This window comes from Bicyclus anynana, chromosome 13 (genome assembly GCF_947172395.1).
Source record: "Bicyclus anynana chromosome 13, ilBicAnyn1.1, whole genome shotgun sequence".
In the NCBI taxonomy this organism is placed as follows: domain Eukaryota; kingdom Metazoa; phylum Arthropoda; class Insecta; order Lepidoptera; family Nymphalidae; genus Bicyclus; species Bicyclus anynana.
The window spans coordinates 12,933,739-12,960,915 of NC_069095.1; the positions used below are offsets into that span (position 1 = coordinate 12,933,739).

Sequence of the window (27,177 nt, forward strand, 5' to 3'; positions counted from 1 at the left end):
GTAAATTATTGTTGATAGTACTTATATCACTGTGATAATGCAGAGATGCGGATTTTCAGAAACTGAATGTAAAATAATTATGGCTCAAATAGAAAGGCGAGCCAAATATAGAAAAGAATTTTTGAAACTAAGAACTGATCCCTGTATGCATTCTAAAGAAGCAGGATATGTTGTAAGCAATAATATTATTATATAACCTTAATGTTGTAACATTTATAATCTTTAATGATTAATATTATCATCCACCAATACAGCAAGTAACATGATTTTTATACTTATTTATATAAATAAAAACAATAAGTAAACTTCTCAATGTGAGAACTCTAATTTCATATTTTTTTATGATTGTAATATCTCACTAACCCTTTAAAGCTTTAAGTTTATAGTTTATTTCAGTTTGACCCAGCTCTTCAAAGATGGCTTTCAATGAAGACATGTCAAACTGATTATTTTCAAGCTACACCAAAGACGGCTTTGTTTGGTGCAATGTCAATAATTATGCCGATGCTGATCTACGGATATGCTGTATGGAATCAAAGAACCAAGTTCTTAAATGACTGTCGCTGTGGAAGAATTAAATATAGAAACAGAATTCATAAATTACAGTAATTGTAATTCACAGAGATAAGTGCCAAAACACTCTAAAAATAAAAACACTATTTGAGTATCTAATAGAATATTTTATTGTTAAAAATAATTTTAACATAGAGGTCACAAGTCATTAGAGCCAACTGTGTCCCTAATGACTTGTGACCTTTATGGCATCTGTGACATAATTTGCTCATGTTCATAAATGGCTATTGTTTATATTATGTACTAGCCCATGCCACAAGGTTTCTCTTGTAGTTCTGGTTCCCATGCTCATATTGGTAAAAAATTTTAAAAAATCGGTTCAGTAGATTCCCCTTTAATACCACAATTTACTTCTATAGTACAGATTATAGAAAAAAGTAACTACATGAGGCAAGGGAGGTGAAAGATGACTAATAACCCTGAACATGGACTTCCATATTTGTAGTGAGAAGAGTTTACTTTTACACCATCACTATTCTCAAATGTTCATGAAATTTTTCACAAGGTACAGGAAAGAAATTTTATATGCAGGCAAAGCCATAAGCCTTAGCTTTATACTGAAAATATGCATAGTACAGTAATTATACTTAATACATATTTTAAATGCATAAATTGTCAGTATTTATCGATCATCCAAACATTTGTCTCTGGTTATAACAAAGTCTTCAAACTTGACCATATATGTAGTGCCCTTGTGCCAATGTGCTGTTACCTTTGCTGGCTGAAAAAAAAAGTCAATTAAAAATGCTGTTAATGTATAACAAAATTCAACTGTAGGACTGTATGTCTTAAAACGTCGTACCTACTCCTAATATAGTCCTTCCCGAGTTGGAGGCAAATGGGAATATTGGTCAAATTTAAAAATATGGCAAATATTGTTTTTTTTTTAATTATACTTGTAATGAAATGACATTTCAAATTTGCCGCGCTTCGCGCGTCTATGAATTGTCCGTGGATGTCGACCGAGGTGACGCGTGATGTAATGGCGGAGAATATAACATTGTTTTGTGCATTTTTAAAGTTAAAAACCTTATAAAAAGAATATTACTGAGGATATTAGTGTACTTTTAAATGTCGTTTCTTTGATATTTCAGGTGAGTTATATGCCATGATTGTTGTAATAGTGAACCTAAATTATTATATTTACCTAAATAAAACCAAACTTTGATATTTCAGAGAAACAAATTTGGTTCATTTTTGAATATCCTCATCAATCCACCTTATAAAACGACATTTATTGTTAACTAAAAGGAGATGGACCGGCTGCAATTTGAGTTTACGATGATAGCCTCAAATGATGGCAAATCTAATGTATTAGCCATAACCTCAATATCTACAGAAGAAGGAAAATGTTATGTTTTACCTGATGAGCTGAAGCCGGTGACTCATCATACATATATTGTCAAGATGAATACCTTCTCAAAAATAAAAAATAGTATAAAGAAAAGGCATCAAAGTAGAAAAATATGGATAAAGTTGGATGAAGATCAAAAGAAAACATACGTTGATGACGAAGGTAATATGCAATTTTTAGACATATATTTAGAAGAAATGAGCTCAAAACAACCAAAAGATAAAGATGATAATTTGCAACATATCTTGGAAAAATTAATAGAAACTACAACGAAGAAAGAAAATCAACATAACCTAAAAAATGTTTCAGAGAAATTTGTTCTTGAAAAATTCACAAGCAAGAATCCTAATGCAATGCAATGGATAGAGAACTTTGAAAAAGAGTGTGAGCGATTTAATATAACAAAAGATGAAACCAAAATAGACATATTAAGGTTATTTTTAGAAACATCTTGTTTGGATTGGTATAGCTCGATGGTCATAAAACTAACAATAAATTCTGAATGGAATGAATGGAAAAACAAATTTCTAGAAACTTTTAAAAACCAAGGATGGGACATAGTTATGAATGCTCTCGCATTCAGGTATAAAGAGGGACTGTTAATTGATTATGCTATAAGAAAAGAACGGCTTATACTAGATATAAACAAATCAATAGACTCCAAAACAATGATAGATCTTATTGCGACAGGTTTACCTGGGTTTATCTTAAATAAGTTAAACAGGGACGATCTTAATGACACAACTGATTTGTTCAACGAGATAAGGAAACATGAAGGTATGATGTACAAGAAAAACTCAACTATAATAAAGAGTAGTACACTCCGTTATAAAAATAAAACTAATGAGAAGAAGCCATGTAAGACTTGTGAATCTTTGGACAAAGGAATCAGATATCATCCGGAGGAGTCATGTTGGTTCAAGAAAAATAAATCTGAAAAGAAAAATGAATCTGAAAAGGGCTTTAAAGCCAGAAATGTGAATAATAACTCAATTATTGAAGTAGATATAAATACTGAAAAAAAAAACGAGTAAGTACACCATTAATCAGAATCAAGCTTTTATTAGAAAATAAACTAGAAGTGAGTGGAATTTATGATTCAGGCTCACAGATCTCTTTAATAAATTCAAGACTGATTAAATTAAAAAAAAAAAAAGACAATGTGAATGTAGCATATATGAAAACGGTTAATGGTGTAAAGAAGACGGATGGCTTGATTACAATAAAAATAAAAATATTTGATTTAGAAGAAGAGATGGATATATATATAGTGGAAAATGAAGATTTTGATGATTTTATAATAGGATTGGATATTATAAAAAAATTCAAATTAACCCAAAATGAAGACTTGCAAATAGAACAAAAAACAACAAATATACAGGACAGGACGTCTAAAACTAACATAAATGAAGAAAATAATAGAAAAATATTTACAATAAATTTCAATGAACACATAGAAACAGAGGAATTTGTAAGTACAATAGACCATTTAGATGAGAAAAAAAAGAATGAAATAGAGAAAATTATAAAGGAGTACAAAACAATTTTTGCTAAGGACAAGTATGATGTAGGATCAGTTAAAGATTACGAAGCTCACATAGACTTACTAGTAAATACATATTGTAGCAAAAGACCATACAGATGTACAATAGAAGATAAATTAGAAATTGAAGAGCAAATATCCATGTTATTAAAGAATAATTTAATAGAAGAATCTTACAGTCCTTTCGCTGCTCCAGTGACATTGGCATTTAAAAGAGGTGAAAATAGAAAATCCCGCTTATGTGTAGATTTCAGAGAATTAAACAAAATTATTATACCACAAGCTCAACCTTTCCCGTTAATAGATGATTTGATTATTAAAACTAGAAATTGTAAGTTTTTTACTACACTGGATATAAACTCAGCATTCTGGGCAATACCGCTACGGGTGGAAGATAGAAGTAAAACAGGATTTGTCACACAAGATGGGCATTTCCAGTGGACTTGCCTCCCTTTTGGCTTGAAAACATCGCCAGCAATTTTTCAGAGAATTTTAAGCAATATTCTAAGAAAGCACTATCTCACAGGATACTCTGTAAACTATATTGATGATATTTTGATATACTCGTCCACCTTTGAAGAACATATAAGACACATAAGAAATGTATTAGAGGCAATAATAAAAGAAGGCTTTCGATTGAAGTTTAAGAAATGTACCTTTGCATCAGACTCGGTGAAGTATCTCGGTCATATAATTCAGAATAATTCAGTAAGACCATTAAAAGACAATTTGATTTCAATAAAACATTTTCCAACTCCTAAGACGCAAAAGAATATCAGACAATTTTTGGGAAAAATCAACTTCTACCATGAATACATACCAAGAAGCGCAATTATCTTAGACCCATTACATAACCTATTGAGAAAAAACGAAAAGTTCATTTGGTCAGAGAAGTGCGAAGAATCATTTAATAAAATAAAAAAATATTTATGTTCTCAACCTGTGCTGGAAATATTTGACAAAGACTTACCAATAAAAATCTTTACAGATGCGTCTTTAGAGGGTGTTGGGGCTATATTAAAACAGACACAACTAGACGGTAAAGACAAACCAGTGGCATATTTCTCAAAAAAACTGAATGAATCACAAAAACGAAAAAAGGCTATATATCTGGAATGTTTTGCTATGAAAGAAGCTGTTAAATATTGGCAACACTGGCTCATTGGAAAACAGTTCACTATTTACTCAGACCATAAACCTCTAGAGAACATGAATATTAAATGCAGGACAGATGAAGAACTGGGTGACCTTACATATTACCTATCTCAATACGACTTTACAGTAAAATATATACCTGGTAAAGAAAATGTAGAAGCAGACTGTCTGAGCCGAAACCCTGTATTAGAATCAGAAGAGAACAAAGAGGACCTATTGAAAATAGTTAATTTAATACAAATAAATGATATTGTTAAAGACCAAGAGAAAAATGAAACAATAAAAGAAAAAAAACAAAATCTAATACACAAAAATGAAATTTATTACAAAAAAATAAAGAAACATGAAAAGATTATCCTCTCAGAAGAATTTAGTAAAAAACTTATAAAAAAGGTGCATGAAGATTTATGCCATATTGGGATCAGACAATTGCAGAAAAAAATAAGTCCAATATATACAGCTAAAAACCTTACAAAAAACATCATAAACATTTGTAAAACATGTGAAATATGCATAAAAAATAAATCAAGATGTCAAGGAAAATTTGGATTAATGTCACAATTGGGACCAGCAACAAAACCATTTGAGATAATGTCAATGGATACCATCGGTGGCTTTGGGGGATCTAGGTCAACAAAGAAATACCTACACCTTTTAGTAGACCACTACACAAGATATGCATTTATTGTGACCTCAAAAACACAGAATGCGAGTGACTTTATAAAACTAACAAAGAAAGTACTAGAGACAGATGAGATTGGAATAATTCTGACAGATCAATATCCGGGCATCAATTCAAAAGAATTTAAACAATATTTGCAAGAGAATAATATTAAACTAATTTTTACAGCTGTGAATACACCATTCTCAAACGGTTTGAATGAAAGACTAAATCAAACCATAGTAAATAAAATAAGATGTAAAATAAATGAGAAAAATAATAAGAGAACATGGACAACAGTAGCAAGAGAATGTATACAGAAATATAATGAGACAGAACACTCTGTTACAGGTTTTGCACCAAAATATTTACTGGATGGTACAAATGTCAGTATTCTACCAAACGAAATTAAAACAATAGAAAAAGAAGAGAAGTGGATTGCTGATAAAAGATTAGCATTAGAGAATACAATCAAATCCCATAAGTACAACAAGAAAATATTTGATAAAAATAGAAAAATGCAAGAGTTAGATATAGGAGACAGTGTATATGTAGAAAATGGAAACAGACTAAATAGAAAGAAATTGGACGAATTAAAAATAGGCCCTTTCAAAATAGTAGAGAAAATATCGAAGTCCATTTATAGGATTGACAATGGCAACAGAAAACCAGAATCAACTTTATTCCACATAACCAAATTACAACCTGTCACAACAGAAGCTGAAGAAGATGAAGTAGAAGAAAACAGACATCAATATAGTATATAGGTACATTGTTATTGTTATTTAGTATTTTCGATCTTAAGGGGGGGAGATGTAATGAAATGACATTTCAAATTTGCCGCGCTTCGCGCGTCTATGAATTGTCCGTGGATGTCGACCGAGGTGACGCGTGATGTAATGGCGGAGAATATAACATTGTTTTGTGCATTTTTAAAGTTAAAAACCTTATAAAAAGAATATTACTGAGGATATTAGTGTACTTTTAAATGTCGTTTCTTTGATATTTCAGGTGAGTTATATGCCATGATTGTTGTAATAGTGAACCTAAATTATTATATTTACCTAAATAAAACCAAACTTTGATATTTCAGAGAAACAAATTTGGTTCATTTTTGAATATCCTCATCAATCCACCTTATATACTTATATATATTTTACACTTCCTGAACACACAACTCAACGTTGTAGACAATATTTGCATATTATTTGTTTTAAAAGCTTTCATTTGCATATGCAACTTTTTGAAATTAAGACAATTATACACACATTTGTTCTCTTCAGTTTTGATGTGCTAGTGTCATATCTAATAGTATAAAATCTTTGGTATATCACAATAAAATATGTAAAACTTTGCTTAAATTAGCTTTGCAAAAATATATGTGCATAATCCTTATTCAAGAAGAAAAAACTTAAACTTACAAATCCACCATTTGTCAACACTGCTTCAATAATACCAGCATTGAATGATGCACAATTCAAAGAGCCCTTGTCTTTGGGGACACTGATGAATTTGTTGACCTGTAATTAATAAAATATAATAAATAATACAATAAAACAAACAATAAATTAACTCAACTTAAATACTATTTAAGTTGAGTGGGAAGACTTCGGAATCAATGTTAATGGTAAAAAACTTAACCATCTCAGATTCGCAGATGACCTCGTACTATTTGAAGAAGATCCAATCAAACTCGGGTGCATGGTTTCGAATCTACATGAAGAGAGCATTAAAATCGGACTCAAAATGAACACAAAGAAGACCAAACTAATGACGAACAGTACTGAGGTCAACATCGGCATTGATAACAACCCATTATTGTATGTGCAAGAATACACATATCTTGGACAAGTTGTTACCTTCAGGGACCAAATGACTAAAGAAATCACCACGAGAATTGCCGTTGGCTGGAAAAGATATTGGTCCCTGAAGGAGATAATGAAATCCAAGGAACTGAGCATGGTAATTAAGAGGAAGGCCTTCAACACGTGTATCTTGCCATGCCTAACATACGGCTGTGAAACCTGGGCGCTCACCATGGCTCAAAGGGCTAAACTGGCCAGGTGCCAACGATCCATGGAGAGGAGCATGACTGGCCACAAGAAAAAGGATAGGGTAAGAAACACTGACCTTCGAACTAAAACTGGGGTCACCGATGTTTTAACTCGTGTCGACCAGCAAAAGTGGCGATGGACAGGCCACATGCTAAGGGACACTACGGGGAAGTGGAGCAGACTGGTGACGGAATGGTACCCTAGAGATGGCAGAAGGAATCGGGGTAAACAGTTCATTAGATGGGAGGATGACTTAAAGCTCACAGCAGGTCCAAAGTGGAGAAGGGTCGCATTAGAGAGAGAGCAGTGGAAGTCGCTGGAGGAGGCCTATGCCGAAAGGCACACTATGTTAAGAGATATTCTTTAAAAAACAAAATGTATTGTATATATAATTGTAATTTCTTAACACAGAATAAAGGGCTTATTATTATTATTATTATTATTATTAAATACTATTTGGTTTCCTTATTGCTAATGAGCAATATTATATTCCAATTACAACTTTTTAATATTTGAAATGAGTCTTAATGTTGTTGGGACTGATAGCTTGTAAATAATTTTTCAGATTTCAGATTTAATTAGAAATATTGTTTTAAGTTAGCTATTATAGAGTTTTGATAAATGTCAAAATCGCATCAACAAACCCTCAACACTTGTTTAATTTTAAACATACCAAAGCATCTTTTTCTATAATGTAATAAGTTCTTTCATCATCATTTGCATGCTCCAATTTATCGGCTTCTTTGCCAAATAAAACCTGTAATTAAACATCATTTATAAGTATCATAGTTTATCCATCAATAATTTAATAATTTAAACAATAATTTTTAACTAAAATGTGCTTAGAACTTTATCAATTTGATTCATATTTTAAACCATTTTTTTTTCTCTTTGGATCTGCAATCAGTCATTAGACTTTAAGCAGGTGAGTTGTGAGACTTTAGGGCGGTTTCTGAGTACTTTCTAGACCATTTGAGTTTTAATTTTGTTATACTTTTAATGCTGTTTCTGTAGCTGTTTCTTAGTTTTTTTCTCAATTCTTAGCAGTTGCTGAGATCATAAACAGAAAGAAAATAATTCAAATATACATCATTCAGTTTTCTTTTTTTTTTTTGTATTTTTGAATTGTCACCCAATTTCCAGTTATTTATTATAGCTTTGATCAGACTACAAGGTAATTCCTAATACATATATTCTTACTTTCCATAAAGTAGACTTAACAAAGAGTAGCATATTCAGCAGTTTGATCTCTCGTTTGCTATTCCGTTCTCTAACAAAATATAGATCCAGCAGCCTGGTTCCAACATCGTAACCCATTTCTGACAATCTGTAATTCAAAATTTTAATTTATCATTAACATCATTAGCAGTTTCTTTTAATGTCCTATTACAAGACCAGACTTCCCTACTAGGGGAAATATGGTGTACAGACCCCCACCCTGCTGTTAGATTATTTTATCTCTACTATGTTAACAACAGGGCCAGACAGTTTAGTGTGCTCAGGGTTGTAACAACACCAACTTCCAAACTCCAGGTTTAAAATTTTTATTGAAAATTTCTTAGAAGAAAAGAGCAGTATCTCTCCATATTACGGTTCTTAGATCCAAAGCCACTTGCCACTGCACTGGCAACTGGACCAATTAGATAGTCATGGGTTAGTGGTATATTAAAGACTTGATACATACACGTCTTGATAAGTTCCACTATGTTAACTTTGTATTTTAGAGACAAATCTTAGGAAATCAAAATAAAAGTTCATTTTTTATTGAAAGCAGTTGAAGCAAGAAGTATCATTTAGTACTCACTTTGTTTGAAGCTCATGGATAGAATGCGATCGGTTTTGGCAATATTGCACGATTTCTGAAAATAATAGGGCGTACAGAGCCAAAGACACTTCTCCCTTGCCTTTGCTAAGGGGCTTGTCCAGAATCGATGTTTTGGAACGACCAGACGACATGGTCACTTATTTTTGCGATTTCCTATTAATTCATACAAATTACACGAAATGAATGAGGTTTTAAATTTATAACCAAGAATAAGAAAAGAAAGTAAAATTTCGATTTCATTTGATTTGATTTCGATTTGAAACACAAAACGTCAATTGAAATTTGTTATTTGGCTTTGACATTATCTGAGTAGTGACAATGTCAATTGTCAGTCTCGGAGACCAGAGACAAGTGTTTGACACAGACTAACTACCTATATGAACATGAAGCATTTGAAAAGCGAAGGTAGATTTTCGCTTTTGTGAAGTAGAAATAATATTGAAAATTGAAAATATCCATTAATAGAAAGGACAACTTTTTATATTGCAAATATGTCTTTATTGCTATATTTACTAAAAATTAAATTCAAAGAACCAAATAATTTAATGCGTATGCATTAGTGCGACGAAACAGTGAATTTCATCGTAATAATACGTTTTTCATAGATACAGTAGGTAAATATTTTCATTAGTTTAGATGCCACGGGCTCGGGGCTCCTCCACTTCGTGCCTTACAATACATTAATAGATTTATCTCGTTTGAGATAAACGTGTCCTTCACCTACTTCCATATTTACTTAGTGCACTATAATCCGTATTGTACGCAAAATTAGGCATTACGTGATGAATAAAAAAACCGGCCAAGTGCATGTCGGGCCACGCGCATCATAGGATTCCGTGAATTAAGTTAGCACTTTATCTATCTATCTATCTCGTATGTTATGAACAAAAATACCGATAACGATTCCCCACACCATGGGATAGATGATAAAAAATTCATCCTCACTTTTCATGTAGGGAAGGAACCCTATTTTTTTGTTAAATTTTCTTTTTATCATTTTGTAGACGTAGTAATTAATATACATATCTATACCAAATTTCAGCTTTCTAGTTTTAGCAGACACTGAGTTATCTTACTGACAACTTTATCTGTATTAACTATACAGGTATAGTGTTTCAGATAGCATGGGTACGGTGACTGTTCGTTTCACTCTTGAAAGTTTGCCGCGATTCACGATAATAGTTCGTATTATGAACGTCATACAGGCGACTGTCACCGTACCCATGCTATCTGAAAAACACTTTAACGGAAATAATTCTGGAGCAATTTTCGTTACCTATCTAATTGCGTTTTTTCTATTATTACTCTTTATATAGCAATTGCTACTTAGCTGATAAAGCTATCCTTGCAATTTACAAAATTCAAAATTTTTACAAAATAAATCCTACTTTCGTAATATTTTGTACGTATCCATAACCATCCGTTTAGCGGTTTGGGGACACTTGACTCGTAACAAAAATTAGCTCATAAAAATTTAATATTTTACAAACGGATCCCTAAAATAAAAAATATTGGTAGAAGACCCCACATATCTCTAGGGCCGGACTAGGATCTAAAGGCGGACGAAGTCGGGGGCGTCCGCTACTATATATATGTAACAGATACACGATTGACTGAAAGTGCTTTGTCTGGGTAACCAGTTTATATAAGAAAATAATGGTTATTTTTTAATATCCATGTTTTATCAGCGCCTCTAGAAAAAAATCATTGTACATAATAATTAATATAAATAACATGTATACGTGCCAAGAGAAAGAGTATTTTATTTAAATGTTGTAGGTGAACATTGTAAAAGATAAAGGTAATTTAAATAAAATAAAACTACACAATATTAGTAATTAACAAAAAACTTTACTTCATTTTTATTCATTAAGCATTTTATAACAGCAGACAGTAATTATACCAATAATTGTATGTACCAACTATTAAGGTAGGTATAAGAAATAAAAAAAATATAATAAATAAAACATTATCCAATATTCACAATACCAGTGTGTACATATTATAACAGAAATTACTATAAGAAATTCAAGACTTTGCTTACATTTTGCTTATTATTATTATATTTTAATAAAAAAATATACATTATATTATACCGCTTAGAGTCAGCTCAGATCAAACGCTTTTTCTGGCACGCTAGGAAAGCGTTTAGTCCTAATAATATTATATCTAATCGCGCTATCCAATTTCAATAGAAATTAGATATATTTATTGGTAACAGTTTATCTACCGCACCGGTACTGCTCACCTGCAGGCTAATTCACTTTAACTTTGACGTATGTTAGTTGATCTAAACGAAATTGAGCTTCTATGTAATAGACCGTACAGTCTACTTTATAATTTTAGTCTAGTACGAAAAATTTTTGGATTTACCGCCCAAAAATCGTTCGTACTCGACTAAAATACTAAAGCAGTCCGAACTAGGCCTAACAAATGTCATTCGATGCTTGCAGACAACCCCTACAGTACCGTATGGATATCATACAGTAGGTACCTACTTGTAGATGACATTTCTCAGTTGATTTGATGTTTATTTTAATAGGTTGTTATTAAAGATCAAATTAGTGAATAAACCAGCTTGTTAAGTGACGATTCAGTTTAATGTCACTTCAATCTAAATAATTCTTAATATTTAAGTGAACTGTGCGGCGCCGATAACCTTCTAGCGATTGGTTGCTAGCTAACTGTCAACTAGTCAGAGCGAAGCTCGACCAGATAGAGAACACCGATTATTTCATGAGATGTTTGTAATTTCATTAGTAATTATCTGCGGTAATTTATATTGCGTGCGTAAGGTTTATTACGTAGTATTAAAAAAAATAAAAAGAATAATGTAAACAAAGCCTTATTTTCAGACATATTTGACTATGTTATCGAAACTACGCATGGCCTCTATTTGAAGGGCAAAGTTAAGAATAAATTTAAATTGAAGGCGAAGTCTGAACATTTCCGAACCGATTATACATTTAAATCTAAATGCGTCTATAAACGGGCTAAACGTTTAACTTGATATACAATCTGACGAGTGATTATTATTTCTCTTCTAGCTGTTTCTAAACGCAATATGTATTGCCGCTACGTTGGTATAGTCTGTCAAGTTCGTATAAAACACTCCCATGATATGCGGGCGACGGTGGGAAAGACTGCGCGGGTGTGAAATTGCACGTGCGGGGAAGTGACGTGCATCAGTTGTGGGTTTTTCACTCATCGCTACACGCCCCCCGGCAAGCGCGAAACATCGGGAGTGTTACGAACGAAGTTGCCAAGCTATAGTACATACATATTATTTTAAAATATAGAAGGGTTATCACATCTGAATAGAACGAATTCAATGTACACTTTAATTTAAAATCGTGTACCTATACAAACCGTATGTAAAATATTTTGAGCTTTAAAGCTTATAACATTAGTTTTGTTTTACTCTGCAACATTTTAAAGAATGTAAAATCGTTGTCGAAATTATGCAATCGGGTGTATTGTTTACTTGATTTTTTTTTATTATTTTTTTTAACATATTATTGATGAACGGAAGATGTAATTTTTAGTCACTTTCATCAGTTTTTCATTGTGTGAATGTATTTAGGTGCCAGGTAAAAATAATTTACATAATTAGGTAATACGCACTGCATCCGATCCGAATCCGTGAAAATACGGATGTAAAAACCGAATTCGGATATTGCTAGCAAATCTACTAATAGTTAGTTTAGATTCGTATTAATAGTTTCTCAACTCAAGAGCACATACAGAATCCAGTGTTGAGAGTTGAATTGAGACTCCTCATAAAGATAAACATGACATTTATGATCTCAACTTTAAGTTAATGTTGTTTAACGACTATTAATACACTAAATCCTGATTTAGTGTATGGATTGGTTAACATTTTGACACTACTGGATGAAATATAGAATCAGTTAATTTACTCTCATAGCCCGTTTAAGAGCTACTTAACAATAATTTGTGGTTGTCCGTTTCTGGACGGCATTGGATCACACAATTAGACCAAATTTGTTAAAGCACAAAACGACAAACAAACACAATCTTATAATTAATTATTATAAGATATACTTATTAGATAGCGTATGTGCAAACAAAAAAACCAACCCAACCGTGTCTAATTTTTTTGGATTCCGTACCATACATTGAATAAAATCTCGTAGCAAGTAAGTTTTCCCTTCTGAAGTAAGTACAGTAGTCAAGTTACAATGCACTAATCAAAAAACAGATTTCAGAACTATAAAATTATTTAACACAAAGGAGACGCCCCTAAATTGCCCCAGATGAAATAAAAAATACCAAGAGACCCAATAATATAAATGTACTAAAATTACCTTACATTTACAATTTTAAATTTTATTGAAAGTTATCAACAGAAATCTAGGAAATAGCGGGGTTTTAATAGTAGATTGTTATACAAGGGGCTAAAAGGACCCATTATATACGAGGTATTTTTAGGGCATTAGCCGTAAGGCAAGGGCCGCTAAATAGAAACCGAGTTTGTAATGGGTTTAGCCCCGCGCATTACACTATACTATTCACTAAGACTGCGAGAAAATGAAATAAATTAGTGCAGTATTCAATATTAAAATTCTTTTTGCAGACGCAGCTCGCAACTCAATAAAAATCAAATGAAAAAAAAAAACGCATTCCACAGACCAGAATGCTGCATTTCGGTCCAATTTCAAATTTTTATCAAACAATCAGGACCTTTTATACGTACTCGTACCCACATAAGATGATTCTATTTACGAATAAAACCTCCTTCGTTTTATAGAGATAATTATTTTAGCATGATTAACCTTTTTCGTTTTATAGTAGGCTAGGTAGGTAGGACTCGTAACAAACAAAAATAAAAAAATAAAAAAATAATTTAGCCCCTGGAGGCTGAAATGCTTGATTTGGCCCGTGACAGATTTGACAGTGTTTTTGAGCAAGAGTAGTGAAAAATAAAATTTATAATCTAGACATTACAAGATCCCAAAGGTAAGAGTTTCATTGTGATGTATTAACTTTTTTGACTGGGGCAAACAATGTATGGAGAGTGGGACATCTCCCTTGAAGTCTCTTCTAATAAATTTTTTATAGTCGTAACAGAGCGTTACCACGACAAGGTGAGGCAGGGAGCTAAGCTCGCCCATAGAGATCCAAAAAATAACGAAATGCAAAGCAAACCAAAGCCCTAATGCCGTTCAGTCGATTGCTTTACAATTACAATCGCCGTAGAAGTAGTAACTTACAGCGCTACAATTAGGTCTTTGTCTAAAGACAATATTAACTAATTAATGCCTGTAAAGAAAAGTTAATGAGGTTCAAATTTCAAACAGAAACAAAAATTTTTATAAAATAATTCAATGTAAAATCGTGGGTATAATTTTATGTTCCTTACATTGAATGTGACAATTTTTATTAAGAGAAGTATAATATACTTAACCCCATATAAGTTAACGATTTTTCGTTGGTGTGACGTCACATCAAAGCAGTCTAAAGCGTTTCTCCGAAAGAAGTCATCGCAGTTACACTGTTACTTTTAGAAAATTCTTATACTATAGCATACTTTTACTACATTATACAAAAAAATGTCAAATACCCAATTAGTAAAGCTGCATGCTCTTGTCCTACAAAGTACAATATTTTTCTCATCCTCCCTTGTTATTATTATCAATTTGCCCTCCCCCGCCCTAGGCTATGGGTTGGCTAAGTTTTAATTTACCGACTTCTACAAAAGGAACAGGCTTGGACGGACGTTTGACGGTATCCAGCAAATCCTAGTCCGCGATTATTTTGAATTTTAATTTATCAACATTAAAGTTTGATAAATTGCAAAGTAGGAGACACAAAACTTTAAATAACAGATTTATTATCATTACAGACATGAATCATACACATTTAAAAACATGAAACTTTGATAACCTAAATTAGGTGATCAGAGAACATACCGATTACTAGAAATAGATTTATCACAATGGTAGGGGCATAAATTAAATAAAATTATAGTCTATGGTAAAGATTTTTAATAGAACTTTACGAAGTAGTTATTTATCTTGATATTATGCAAAAATATTATCAAAACATGACGAGTCTCTGATTTCTTTACAAAAAAAAATATGGTTGAAATACATTACGAAGGTCTTGGCCGCCAATTGTATAAATAAAACATTTCATTAATACAAGACTGCTCATACATATTTTATAATGGTAATAGCAGATTTGTTATTTAAAAAGCAAATTATTTTTGACTACGTTATCATTTATCATCAAAACTACTAATATCGGAAAGTTGCGGCAAACGCCTGCAAACTTTCTTGATTTAATTTTCAAATAAAAGTTTACATGAGCACACTTTGCAGATAGTTTCACAGAATTTGGTCACTAAAAGTATAAATCATTTATCTTTTTTTTCCTGACAATTTTTATTTAAGTCTAATTGCCTTTTTAATAAGATCACTGTAACGTCAATGTGAGGTTTGAACGAGCGCAAAACTCTGAGTCTATCACTAGGGCTAGGCGAAACACCTCTATACGGGTATTTTAGAATTTAGAGCCTCTTGAGACCCGGAACAAGGCTTAGGGGTCGTTGTGATCAATATGTTGTCATAAGAATAATAAAAAATACGACGCTCCTGTAACCGTGGTTGGGATCTAAGCCTTAGTGATGTAAGAAATTAAAGAGCATTATATCTATCTCACAATAGTTTTAAAGCTCACAGTCATAAACTCTTTAATCTATTCTTTTGAATGAACTTCTATCCTGCCCAGAAATTTAGAAGCCTGCATTGGGGCCACCACAGCTACTTTCAAGCAATCTGTGCCAAGTATATGGCTCTTATATAGCATGTTTTTTATACATACAATAAAAAAAAATCTAGTTGAAGAAAGTTTTTTCTTTTTTTCCCGCAAAATGGCAAGGTTGTTATTTTTCTGGATTGGCTTAAATCAGTTGTATTCTTTAACACTAAGTCCTATGCATTACTTTAACGCAGGTACAAAATTTTTACTACACCAAGGTAGTTATTATTAGTAAAGTGTTAGTATATTGTCACTAAACATTAGTTAAACTAAAACTAAAATAACATTTTGAACATTTTTTTTATCTGTGAAATCAAACTCTTTGGTTTATCTTGTCTATGGGTATAAGTGATTACAATAATTAATTATTGGGGTAGTACAGTTTAAATCAGCAACATGTTTGTCTGATTTTTAAAATATCTTTTAATTTTCATAATACTCAAATTAAATCAAGAATAAATGGTATTAATGAGCTAGTTAGTGGCATATAAAAGCAAAACTAAAATATAATCATTTTAGTTTTGCTTTTTAACCGACTTCCAAAAAGGAGGAGGTTCTACGTTCGGCTGTATGTATGTTTTTTTTTTTTTTTATGTATGTCCAGCGATAATTCCGTCATTTGTGGGCCGATTTTGGAAATTCTTTTTTTGTTTTGAAGGGTTTGATGCCAGGGTGGTCCCATTTTTTATGTGCTAGTAACTAACTCATTTATACCATTTATTGCAAAACTTCTTTATTCTTTTGCTCTTTAAAATTAAATAAGACTTTCTATTTATTTGCATTATATTTAAATAAAAAACAAGTATTGTCTATTATCTATTACTGAAATAAAAACTATAATTAAAGTTATATTTAGGCTGTGTTCCACTTGTTGAATGTCAAAAATACTCCTGCTGATGTTCCACATGCGGTCGTTCTGATTGCCAAGTGGAATACAGCCCAAATTATATTTAAATAAAAACGAATAAATTTTTTTAAGACTGTATGTGATTTTGATTAGATTTATATAGTTCAAAGTATACCCTATACCTGTGTGTTAAATATAAAGAAAATAGGTCAATTGACCTCATATCAAATTCATAAAAAAAATATATATTTAAAACCAACTGCTTGTCACTGTACACCAGAATATTATTATTTCTAGTTAAAATTTGAAATATATAAATCAGTTTGATAATAAAATATAAATGGTCAATCTTTTAGCAATCACGTATTGGTTGTATTCTATATGAAGATATGCACGATGCAATTTCTAGTCATATCTCAGGGTGTCAATAGAGTCACATATTCTACACAAGCTAATAAAAGTGTGAAATTATTTATGAAATCTTTTGGGGTGGGTTACCCATATCATTTAGGGGTATGAAACGATGTTGGTAGATTTGCAGCCATTTCTGAGAAGTTTGATAAAAAAACACCTCAACACAAAAAAAAATTATATTACATTCAACTATCATCATCATCATCATATATTATGAAGATCTTGGCTAATTTTCTTTATATTTAATACAAATTTTGTTTCATTATATTGTGGCAACATCAAAAAACCTTGTGCAAACTGTATCTACATACTGTAATAAAGTTAAACTTATATGTAATACCTATAATATATAATTTATATATGTATATAATTCTAATATATGAGTCAATATTTACATTTCATCTGTTTAGAATCCATGGACCTGCTAGATTGGAAAATATTACATTTCTAAGACAAATCATTCCTCTGGGTACTTTTAATTTATATAGAAATAAAATTAAATTTTAATACATATATATAATTTATTAACACCTACTACTATTTTAGTTACTACTCTATATACTTATAGCTCATATGACTTATTTAATTTAACCCACACATATGTATGTACACAAAGTAAATAATTTGTATATGAAATTCACTTGAACATAAAAACATACAGTCCAATATAGAATTATTTTTGCAGGTTAAATAGCAAATATAACAGGTTTAGACCCTAAACTAGATGAATATTAAACAATAATTGTGTTTAACAGCAGGTAGATTGTACAGTTTCTGCTTCTAGCAGATTAAAGTCCATACCGTTGGGTCGGTTGAAGCCCGTCTTGATCCCATCCCATCCATCCTCCACTTTATATTCACCTGTCTGTATACGGTTGTATACCTCTTGAGCGACAAGTATAAATGCCTGTTCTACATTTGAACCTGTTTTTGCAGATGTTTCTACATGGTGCAAACCTGTAAGAATAATTGATTGGGAGTAACTTCAAGCAGTATTAAATCTTAGTGCTAACATTGTGTATATTTGTTTTTCTTTTTTAATAAAAGAATATTTGCCATATTTTTAGATATGACCAATGTTCTCATTCTCCTCCAACTAGTCAAGACAGACTATATTAGGAGTGGGTATGATAATAGACCAACGGGGTGGGAATCAAACCACCACCCCTCGGTGATGAGTCCGACCGCTCTTACTGTTAATCTATTGAGGCTATTTGTATAATAGGTATTAATACTAAATAGTACATACAGATAAAGGGCTAGAATCATATTTTAAAATTTTCAAGCAATATGAAAGACCTATATTATAAAGAGGGAAAGTTTATGGTGTTGTAGAGGGTAATCTCTGGACCTACTGTATCAGTTTCGATAATTCTTTTTCTATGAGTAAGTCACATTATTCATGAGTGTAAGTGACACAATAGTTTATTCATATACTCACAGGAATGGAAACTATGCGGTAGAAACTGCAGGGCATCAGCTAGTTAATGATAAATTCATTTCACAAATAACAGCCATTGGCACTAGTATTGCTATACTATTTATATATTGAACATAATATTACATAACACAGGCAATTAAATGTCAATTTATGTGTTAATATCTCATTCCTGAATAATAAATCATCTCTAATGAGACACACTACACAACCTTGTTGTAAAATATCTTTATAACTTTTACCTACTGATAAACTTATATGAATAACTGTTACAACTATTTATATAATGTATGTGTATAAATGGAGGTTCTGTGAAAGTTTTAAGAGCATATATCTACACTTATAATAAAACTGTAACAGGTCGAATTCTGTAAATTGAAGACATTTTAAAAATTACAGTTGGAGAGACCATTATATGATCAATACTGAAGCCAAAATTTTTTTTTATGCCTGTCCAAATTCTTGTTGTCCAGGCATAACACTGAAACTACTAAATGAATTCAAATGACACTTGGCACAATTTGAAAAATGAAGAAGATTAAAGGATACTTTTTGTCACAAAATTAAACCAGAAAGTGAAACTTGGGTTTTAAGTTACATTTGCAAAAATTGGTATGTGGACTATCAGAAAAATAATGTAACTCAAGATTTTAAAAACAAAAAAGAAAATGAAATACTAGCTCAGAGCAAAATCTCACTATAACCTGCTTGAAGACCTTAGCATACTACTGAATACACAACATAAATTCCTCAATAGAGACATGTACGCTTAGACACATTTAACTTGTGTGGTAACTTTCAAATAAATTGAGAAAATATATATTTTTTTAACTCTTGTAATATTTATTGTGTATTAGCGATCATAAAGGTAGAAAACAATTAAATCTAGGCAAGTGATTCACAAAGAAAATACAACATGCCATATTAAATTTCCAATGAGACATTGTAATCTGATTTTATCGTTATAAATTATGCATTGTCTTTGTTCATGTATGGTGAACATTGTGAAGGGGTGTATCACAAGTACATAAAATAACTAAGCTATTTATATACAAAGTAAATAATAATTGTTAAAATTGAACACAAGATACAAGAATAGTAAGGAAACAGCACTATTTCTTGAACTGTGTCCATTATGATACTATTTGTATCATTGCATATCAACTTAAAATAACTAATAAAATACAGTACATATTTAATGAGGAAATAAAGCCTCAATCCCTCATAATTAAAATTACAGACTTAAATGTGATATTTATCCAATACATGAACAATAAACAAACACACAAATAACAAACATATTTGTATATTTGTTTGAACACCCATACAAATCTAAGTATCATTATGATTAACAATGTCATTAATTTTTGCCATTTTGTCTGTTTTTCAAGGATGCGACAGTGCAGCAAATATAACCCTTAAAATCCCTGTAGCTCCAAAGTATTGATTACAGATATCCTGTTATTTTTGCAAAATTGCTTTACTATTAGTACTCCTAATTAATATACAATTCAAAAAACTGTCATCATCCATATTAATTTAGTTAAAGACAAAAGAGGAATTAAAGACAAGTTTAAAAAAAAATATACACTCACCATTTTCTTCTGCAAACATTCTCGCTTCTTCACAGGAAACCTCCCTCCATGCACCATTCTTATTATCGTTACCAACAAGATCAACTTTGCATCCTACCAAAGCGAATACTGGCCGGTGTGGTTCTATATGCCTTTTAGCCTCCATCATCCACAGAGGTATATGCTCAAAACTGGAACGATTGCAAACATCATATACCAGAAGTGCTCCCACAGAGTTCCTGTAGTATGATTTGGTTATGGACCGAAATCTTTCTTGCCCAGCTGTGTCCCAGAGCTGTAGTTTGATTCGTGTACCATCTTGTACTTCAATAATTCTTGCAAAAAAGTCGACACCCACCGTTGGGTCAGACAACTGCAATGATAAGTAAAATATAGTTGATGAAATTCTTTCGTGATTTAAATCATTTTGTGTCAAAATATAAAGGCTTTGTTTGTAATATGAATGATGATAGTTGGAAAAATTAAAAATATTAAGACGTAGTAGTGAATTTATCGAAAAATTATTTGCGTATTACACAAAATGTTATACAATAACAATGGATAGTACGAAAAGGTACCTCTGCAAATTTTCCTTCTGTGAAATATTTCAACAAGGAACTCTTGCCCACTGTGCTGTCTCCGATTAGGATGAGCCTAAATTGGTAATCGAATATTGGGTCAACCATTTTCCTAACATACAACACGGAACAAAGGTCTCAGATCTGTCGAATTTATTTTGCGTATTGAATTTATTAATTTTTCAGACAGGGATAGTGACAAAACAAAAATGACAATTTTGACAATATTGTTGAGATTGAGAATGAGATTCACATCACAGATCACTATATGAGATTCCTTCACTTGCTCACTAACTTCACTTCACCACAGATGACAAATGAAGTACTTCACCATGCTTTGACACTGATAGTTAAGGACATAGACGATAAGTATGGCATAAATAATACTAGCGTTTCGCTTTCACCGGTTAACCCATCCCGTAGAAGTAGTGATTTCCATTGAATTTAATTATTAACATATTTTGTCGGTGGTTGTTATTGAATAAAAGAAAACCGCGAATAAAAGTAAATATCAAAAACATAGATATAAATCTATGACCAAAAAGGACGAAGACACCTAGACACAGATTGTTGACGAGAACAACAAAACAAATGAGCTGACAACAGATTAAATATATTTTCAAGTGAGGTGACATGTGACATGAAAATTTAAATGACATTTCGATTTTCGAATAGCGTCTGCCCGCCGTCTGGGACATAGCCGCTATAAGATTAATTGATTTTAATGTAATTTATCCAATAACCATTCCAAAATTATTAAATTGTTAAATTAGATCATATACAAATCAATGTCTATATTTTTAGAATGTCTAAATGTGTTAAAACTTTATGAGCGGGAGTTATTTGTTGTTTTTGACAGTGTTGAGTCTGGCACCGTGGTTTTGTAACGAAAAACATGAATTTCAGCCAAGCGCTTGCTAAAATTAGGGAGCATGAAGAAATCAGAGCTAAGTCGACGCCTATCGGTATATGTTTTGTATAATTACTTTGTTATATCTTTCATGTCGTGCGGAGGTTATAAATTTAATGGTTTCTAGCTATGGTGGCGCCAGAACTGAAACAGAGCAATGAAGATACAGAGATCTCGAAGACTTGTGCGGTGTTAGGGTGCGAGCAATCAAAAAACTTTTATGAAGATTCTTTCTTTAGGTATGTCAACAAAAAGATGGCTTGTGCTTTGTAACAGTAACATATGAGATAGATATGCCTATTAAAAAGAAAAATTGTGTGTAATTGTTGTAGACTTATTACAAGTTATTGGTGTAAGGAACCTCTAACTTTTATGTTATCTATATGTAAATTAAAGAATATAAGTTGTGTTAGTTACACTATATATAACTCAAGAATGGCTGAACTGATTTGGCCGAAAACTGGTTGGGAGGTAGAACCAGGAGACAGACAGGATACTTTGGGTAGGGGTAAGGAAGATGTCACAAGTCAAAGCGAAGCTTGAACCGGGTTCGCTAGTTCTTGTTAAAAAACTAGTAATAAACAAGGGATAAAAAAAACTATGTTGATAATCTTAAGATCATTCTAGTGCCTGTATGTAGCAAAACATTCTAGGTTTCCAGAGGACCCTCACTACAGACAAATCTGGACTGACCTCACGGGCAGAAACAACTGGACACCCACCGATTTCTCCTATATTTGCGTTCAACACTTCTCAGTGGACTGCTTCGAGTGTGACAGCCAAAACACTGTTGTGCTGAACAGCAAGGCTGTACCGTCATTAAAGCTGCCTAAACATGTGTTAGAGGTATTATTCTAATATTCATATTGCTATCTTTATTTATAAGCAAAATGTTTTGTGGTATCTGAACAGTATTAGATATATAAAGTTAAGAGTGTAACTATGTGTAACTATGGTGATTTTGTGACAGTACCAATGTTCATGGGAACCATTCCACCACCAGCAGGCTTATTCAGTATCTTTGCCTGGAGCTAGTGACATATACAAAATTGAGATTCTATGTAAAAAATGGCATCCGGTGCTTACTGGCGGATACCATACAGTAGGCAAATGGCATTATGTCAATAGATTTGATGTTTATTTTAATTAGTTGACAATAAAGACCAAAATAGTGAATAGGTCAGCAGGGACTTCATGGAAAATTACTCACTTGTGTAATAAATCATATTGGCATAAAAAGACGAGGTACACACACAATAAATGAGTTTCTCAATGATAAAAATGCTTGGAGGCCATTAGATCAGCTTTTACCTTCACAGAAGAAGTAAAACTACTTCAAAGAAATTTTAATGTAATTGTAAATTATTGTAATATTGTATGATTGTTTTGTTGAGTTTCTTGCTGGCATTTTTTAGCGTTACCTGCCTTTCAAACCAGTGGTAGTCTTTACAAATATACAAACTTGACATTTCAAAAGGACTTGTTAAATAAGCCTACTTGAACTGAAAAATTAAAAATGCTGAATTAATGAAAAATGTTACATTGTCCAATGTCCATTCATTTTTTATACAAGTAAGGCTAATTTGTCACTTTATTTTTTGAAATTACTTAATTTTATTATTTTTTATTTATAGTGTTTAAGTGAACATCTTGTGAGAAAGGACATTTTCTTTGTAGAATGTGTAATGTTATGCAGTGAGTTACTTATGACATCCACTTAATCTTCAAAAATAAGTTTTTTATTACGTATCAATATAATTTATTGTTGCAGGTGGAATATATTGATGAGGAAACACTTGACAATGAATATGAGGATGATTATGATGACATAAAAGGAGATGAAGAGGTAAATCAAGATCATGAAATGGACAATGAAGTAGAAAATAATAGAGAAAATGAGGAACATTTAGAAGATGATCCAATGAGTGATGATCATATGACTGAAGAACATATTGAAGAAGATAATTTTAGTGATGATCATAATACTGAAGATAATGTTAAAGAAAATCATAGGCAGGCTATTTCTAGTAGCAAATATTTAACAAATGGCACACACAATTATACAGCTGAGAAACCGAGTACTTCTAGCATTGATAATAGGAAAATAGAGAAACTACCAATAAAATCAGATGAAGAAAAAAATCTGGAGTTAGTAAAACTATTCAGTGAAGTCCAAAAGTTACAAAAACATGCAGCTACCTTAAAACACAAATTAAAAAGTGGAATGAGAGTTTACAATCGCCAAACCAAGTGTTTAGCCAGACTAAAAGAAGAAATAGATATGAAAAAGAATTTATTAGTACTGAGGCGTAAGAAAAAGTCAAGAATTTTACTGTCTTTGCAAGATAAGATCAAAGAAGACACAAATGGTTTGGTGCTAGCAATGCCAATGAGACATACAGACGATTTAAAGAATTTTGCACTAAGTATTTATAAATACTCCCCACAAGCATACATTTATATAAGGAATACCCTCAGAACTTTACTACCAAGTACAGATGTACTAGACACATGGATCTTGTCAGGCTATGAGCCAACAAATGTGATGACAAATAGTAATATGGTGAGGGTAGTTACAGAAATGACTGATAAAGAACTATCATGTAAAGTGTTATTACGTTAATCAATTATTAAGTACACAAATAAATTACTGATATTTTTTGTGAATAAACTATTTTAATGAAACTGCTGTAGTTTTTTAATCTGCAAACATTCTGATACCTCAAAAGCATAGAGGTATTTGCTTTGGAGTTAAATCGCACCCAACAAATTTACATGTGTTGGTGGGTGACGAGGTAAACGTATATCGAAAATAATTAACACCAATAAATATATTGTGCTTTAGAAAGCTAAGTAAGGGTTCATTTACACGAGCGGCAACTCTACCGACGACTGCAGTCGACTGCAGCCCGCGACGTCTCGGCGGCAGGCGAATGCGTCGCCGACTGCAGTCAGCGACGTCTCGGCGGCAGCCAACGGCACTCTACTGCAGTCGGCGACGTATCAGCGGCAGGCGACGGCGTCGCCCACTGCAATTGACTCTCGGCGGCGGTCTCTTGGATCTTCTGTATAGGTCTTTGCCTAGTGTTTGTGGACTATGAAAAAGCCTTCGATTCGGTGGAAACCTGGGCTATGCTAACTAAGGTCGTTGCAGAGATTCCCAATTGACTACAGGTACGTACGTCCAAGTGTTGAAGCACTTGTATCAAAATGTCAGTCCGTATACAGGATTAGACTACAAGGCCAATCCAGTTGAAGCGAGGAGTGCGTCAGGGAGATGTGATCTCTCCGGAGCTATTTACCACCGCATCGGAAGACCAAGCATAACCTTTTATTGATAAGTATTTTATTTTTATTAAAAAGAGTATATTTCGAAGAAGGTTCCATAAAAGATTTCAAAGTTCCAAAGATTGTTTGGAAAACAATTTTAACCCTAAGGGTACGAAAACGGTATATTTTATTTTTTAGCCATTAATTTTAATGTACTTGTAAAACCGAGCATAACTTTTTATTGAGTGGTCCGATTTTGATAATTATTTTTTATTTGAATGGCTATATTTCGAAGTTGGTCTCATATAAATTCCAACCCTAAGGGTAGGAAAACGGGCAATGATTGATTGTTTACTCTTTAATTGTATCATTGGTACCGCCTTCTAATAAGTGATCAGTAGGTACATTTATACTAATATAATAAAGCTGAAGAGTTTGTTCGTTTGTTTGTTTGTTTGTTTGATTGAACGCGCTAATCTCAGGAACTACTGGTCCTGGTGAAAAATTCTTTCAGTGTTAGATAGCCCATTTATTGAGGAAGGCTATAGGCTGTATATTATCCCCGTATTCCTACGGGAACGGGAACCACGCGAGTGAAACCGCGCGGCGTCAGCTAGTAGAAAATATAATTGTTTTCTTTCGCTTTAGGAATATAATCCTGCGTACATTTGTGTTTTTGAAGTCGGTATTTTATTTTTTACTTATTTATTATATAAACAGCATAAATATTGTTTAAATAATATTATTTATTTCGTCCCCGCACCAAAAGGTTAAAAACATCAAAATCGGCGCTGTTTCTGTACTTCCAGAATATGATTGTTTTATGTACTAATTGACTCGAGTATTAACTGTTTTACCAATTGTAATATTTTGAAACTTTTTGTATGCACATTATGTATTTTCCTTTACCTTACCTTTTGTATTAAAACTATTCCATGTTATTATTTTATTAATGGTCTAAGAAGGTTCAAATAGGGGGAAAAAAGGCTATATTATTATAGTCCTGTTTCCAAAGCTTCTTATGGTAAGTCCAATATCGAGGAAGAGGTGAACCGTCGAATCCAACTCGTTGGGGCAGCATTCGAGAAACTTCGCGATACCTTTTCGTCCGTAATCCTCAGCGCTTGTGGTGATGACTTTTAAATAGTTCCGAGACTTGGCCGTTAACTATGGGCCTCATAAGAAGGCTTAGAGTCACACAGGTGATGGAACGAGGTATGCTCGAGTATCTCTGGGTGTTCGCATCAGAAATGAGGAGATCCGCAGAAGAACCGAAGTCACCGACGTAGCTCAGCGAATCGCGAGGCTGAAATGGCAATCGGCAGAGCACATAGTTCAAAGAGCCGATGGACGTTGGGGTCCCAAGGTGCTGGAATAGCCGCGTACTAAGAAGCACAATGTTGGTTGACCCCCCACCAGGTGGACTGACATCTAGTGAGTCGCAGAGATTCGCTGGATACAGATTTCGCGCATTAGACAGCATGATAACCGTAATTGTTTTTGCAGGATACCTAAGTTCCTTTTCATGAGCGACTAAACTCTAAATACTTGACTTGTTTATATGGACTATAAACAAGTCAAGTTTTTTAGAGTATTCTACTTAAAATAAAATGGTTGAATTCCATTTGGCGTGATAAAATTTGTCAACGCCATCTTGAGGCAATGTTAATCGGTCTTTCGTGGCTCGTGCCGTCGAGTCGAGAACGTCATGGATCTACAAAGCGGTCCCGCAGTCCCGCAGTTTCACAGTAGATGCCCGCACCGTCGAATTGAACAGATAAAAAGAGACGGCAACACTTAGAATCTGGTGGATAGATGTAACAAACAGCAAACACACAATTCCGACTCAGTACCGTGATTCCTTCCTCGTGAATCGTAGTGTGACGCGTAGCCGTAAAACAATTTTACGTCGCGCGTGAACGAAAATAAAATCCCCATCTGTTCAAATATTGTGCAAGTTTTTTTAATACTACCCTAAAAACTCAGGCCAAAATGTGTACGTTTTATGTTCCTTATGTCTCGACGTAGCCTCGTTTTGTTTCCTTTATATTTTTGTGCTCGGTGTTTGAGTGGGCTTTGTTTTTGTATCCGTGTATTGTGAATGGATTTATTATAACTCGATTATGAAGGCGTGCGCTTCGTAAAAGGTACGTAGTATTTACTTTGTACACTTGATTACGGTGGCATAAAGCCTTACT

General features: G+C 32.7%; 4 protein-coding genes across 10 annotated transcripts in view; 2 read left to right on the top strand and 2 right to left on the bottom strand.

Moving 5' to 3' along the window:
- Positions 1-659: 659 nt before the first annotated feature.
- On the bottom strand, positions 660-9,450 carry LOC112044483 (trafficking protein particle complex subunit 5). Its single transcript, XM_052884939.1, has 5 exons — positions 9,145-9,450; positions 8,541-8,667; positions 8,014-8,097; positions 6,708-6,806; positions 660-1,294 (listed from the first exon to the last, which is right to left on the bottom strand). Exons 1-5 carry the CDS (start codon positions 9,294-9,296, stop codon positions 1,196-1,198), a joined length of 561 nt encoding a protein of 186 aa, XP_052740899.1. The 5' UTR covers positions 9,297-9,450; the 3' UTR covers positions 660-1,195.
- Positions 1,479-24,394, top strand: LOC112044480 (uncharacterized). 7 transcript variants are annotated; one of them, XM_052884936.1, is made up of 4 exons: positions 1,488-6,297; positions 21,837-21,948; positions 22,363-22,555; positions 23,481-24,394. In XM_052884936.1, the coding sequence occupies exons 2-4, from the start codon at positions 21,839-21,841 to the stop codon at positions 24,330-24,332; spliced, it is 1,155 nt and encodes a 384-aa protein (XP_052740896.1). In that variant the 5' UTR covers positions 1,488-6,297; positions 21,837-21,838; the 3' UTR covers positions 24,333-24,394. The 7 variants fall into 6 exon arrangements, 3 of the variants coding, with proteins under 3 accessions (XP_052740895.1, XP_052740896.1, XP_023936116.1); XM_024080348.2 differs by lacking the exon at positions 1,488-6,297 and adding an exon at positions 21,089-21,764; XR_008251363.1 differs by lacking the exons at positions 21,837-21,948; positions 22,363-22,555; positions 23,481-24,394 and adding an exon at positions 6,936-7,773 and having other exon boundaries at positions 1,479-1,667; positions 1,750-6,297.
- Positions 10,995-21,048, bottom strand: LOC112044481 (ras-related protein Rab-39B). The gene is made up of 3 exons (XM_024080349.2): positions 20,800-21,048; positions 20,243-20,594; positions 10,995-18,166 (listed from the first exon to the last, which is right to left on the bottom strand). The coding sequence occupies exons 1-3, from the start codon at positions 20,905-20,907 to the stop codon at positions 17,958-17,960; spliced, it is 669 nt and encodes a 222-aa protein (XP_023936117.1). The 5' UTR covers positions 20,908-21,048; the 3' UTR covers positions 10,995-17,957.
- A 2,416-nt stretch (positions 24,395-26,810) lies between the features above and the next one.
- The window catches only part of LOC112044477 (uncharacterized), a 188,925-nt gene continuing 188,558 nt past the window's right edge, over positions 26,811-27,177 (top strand). The window contains exon 1 of the mRNA XM_024080343.2: positions 26,811-27,126. The gene's annotated coding sequence lies outside the window, so the exon portion shown is untranslated. The remainder of the gene's footprint in view (positions 27,127-27,177) is intronic.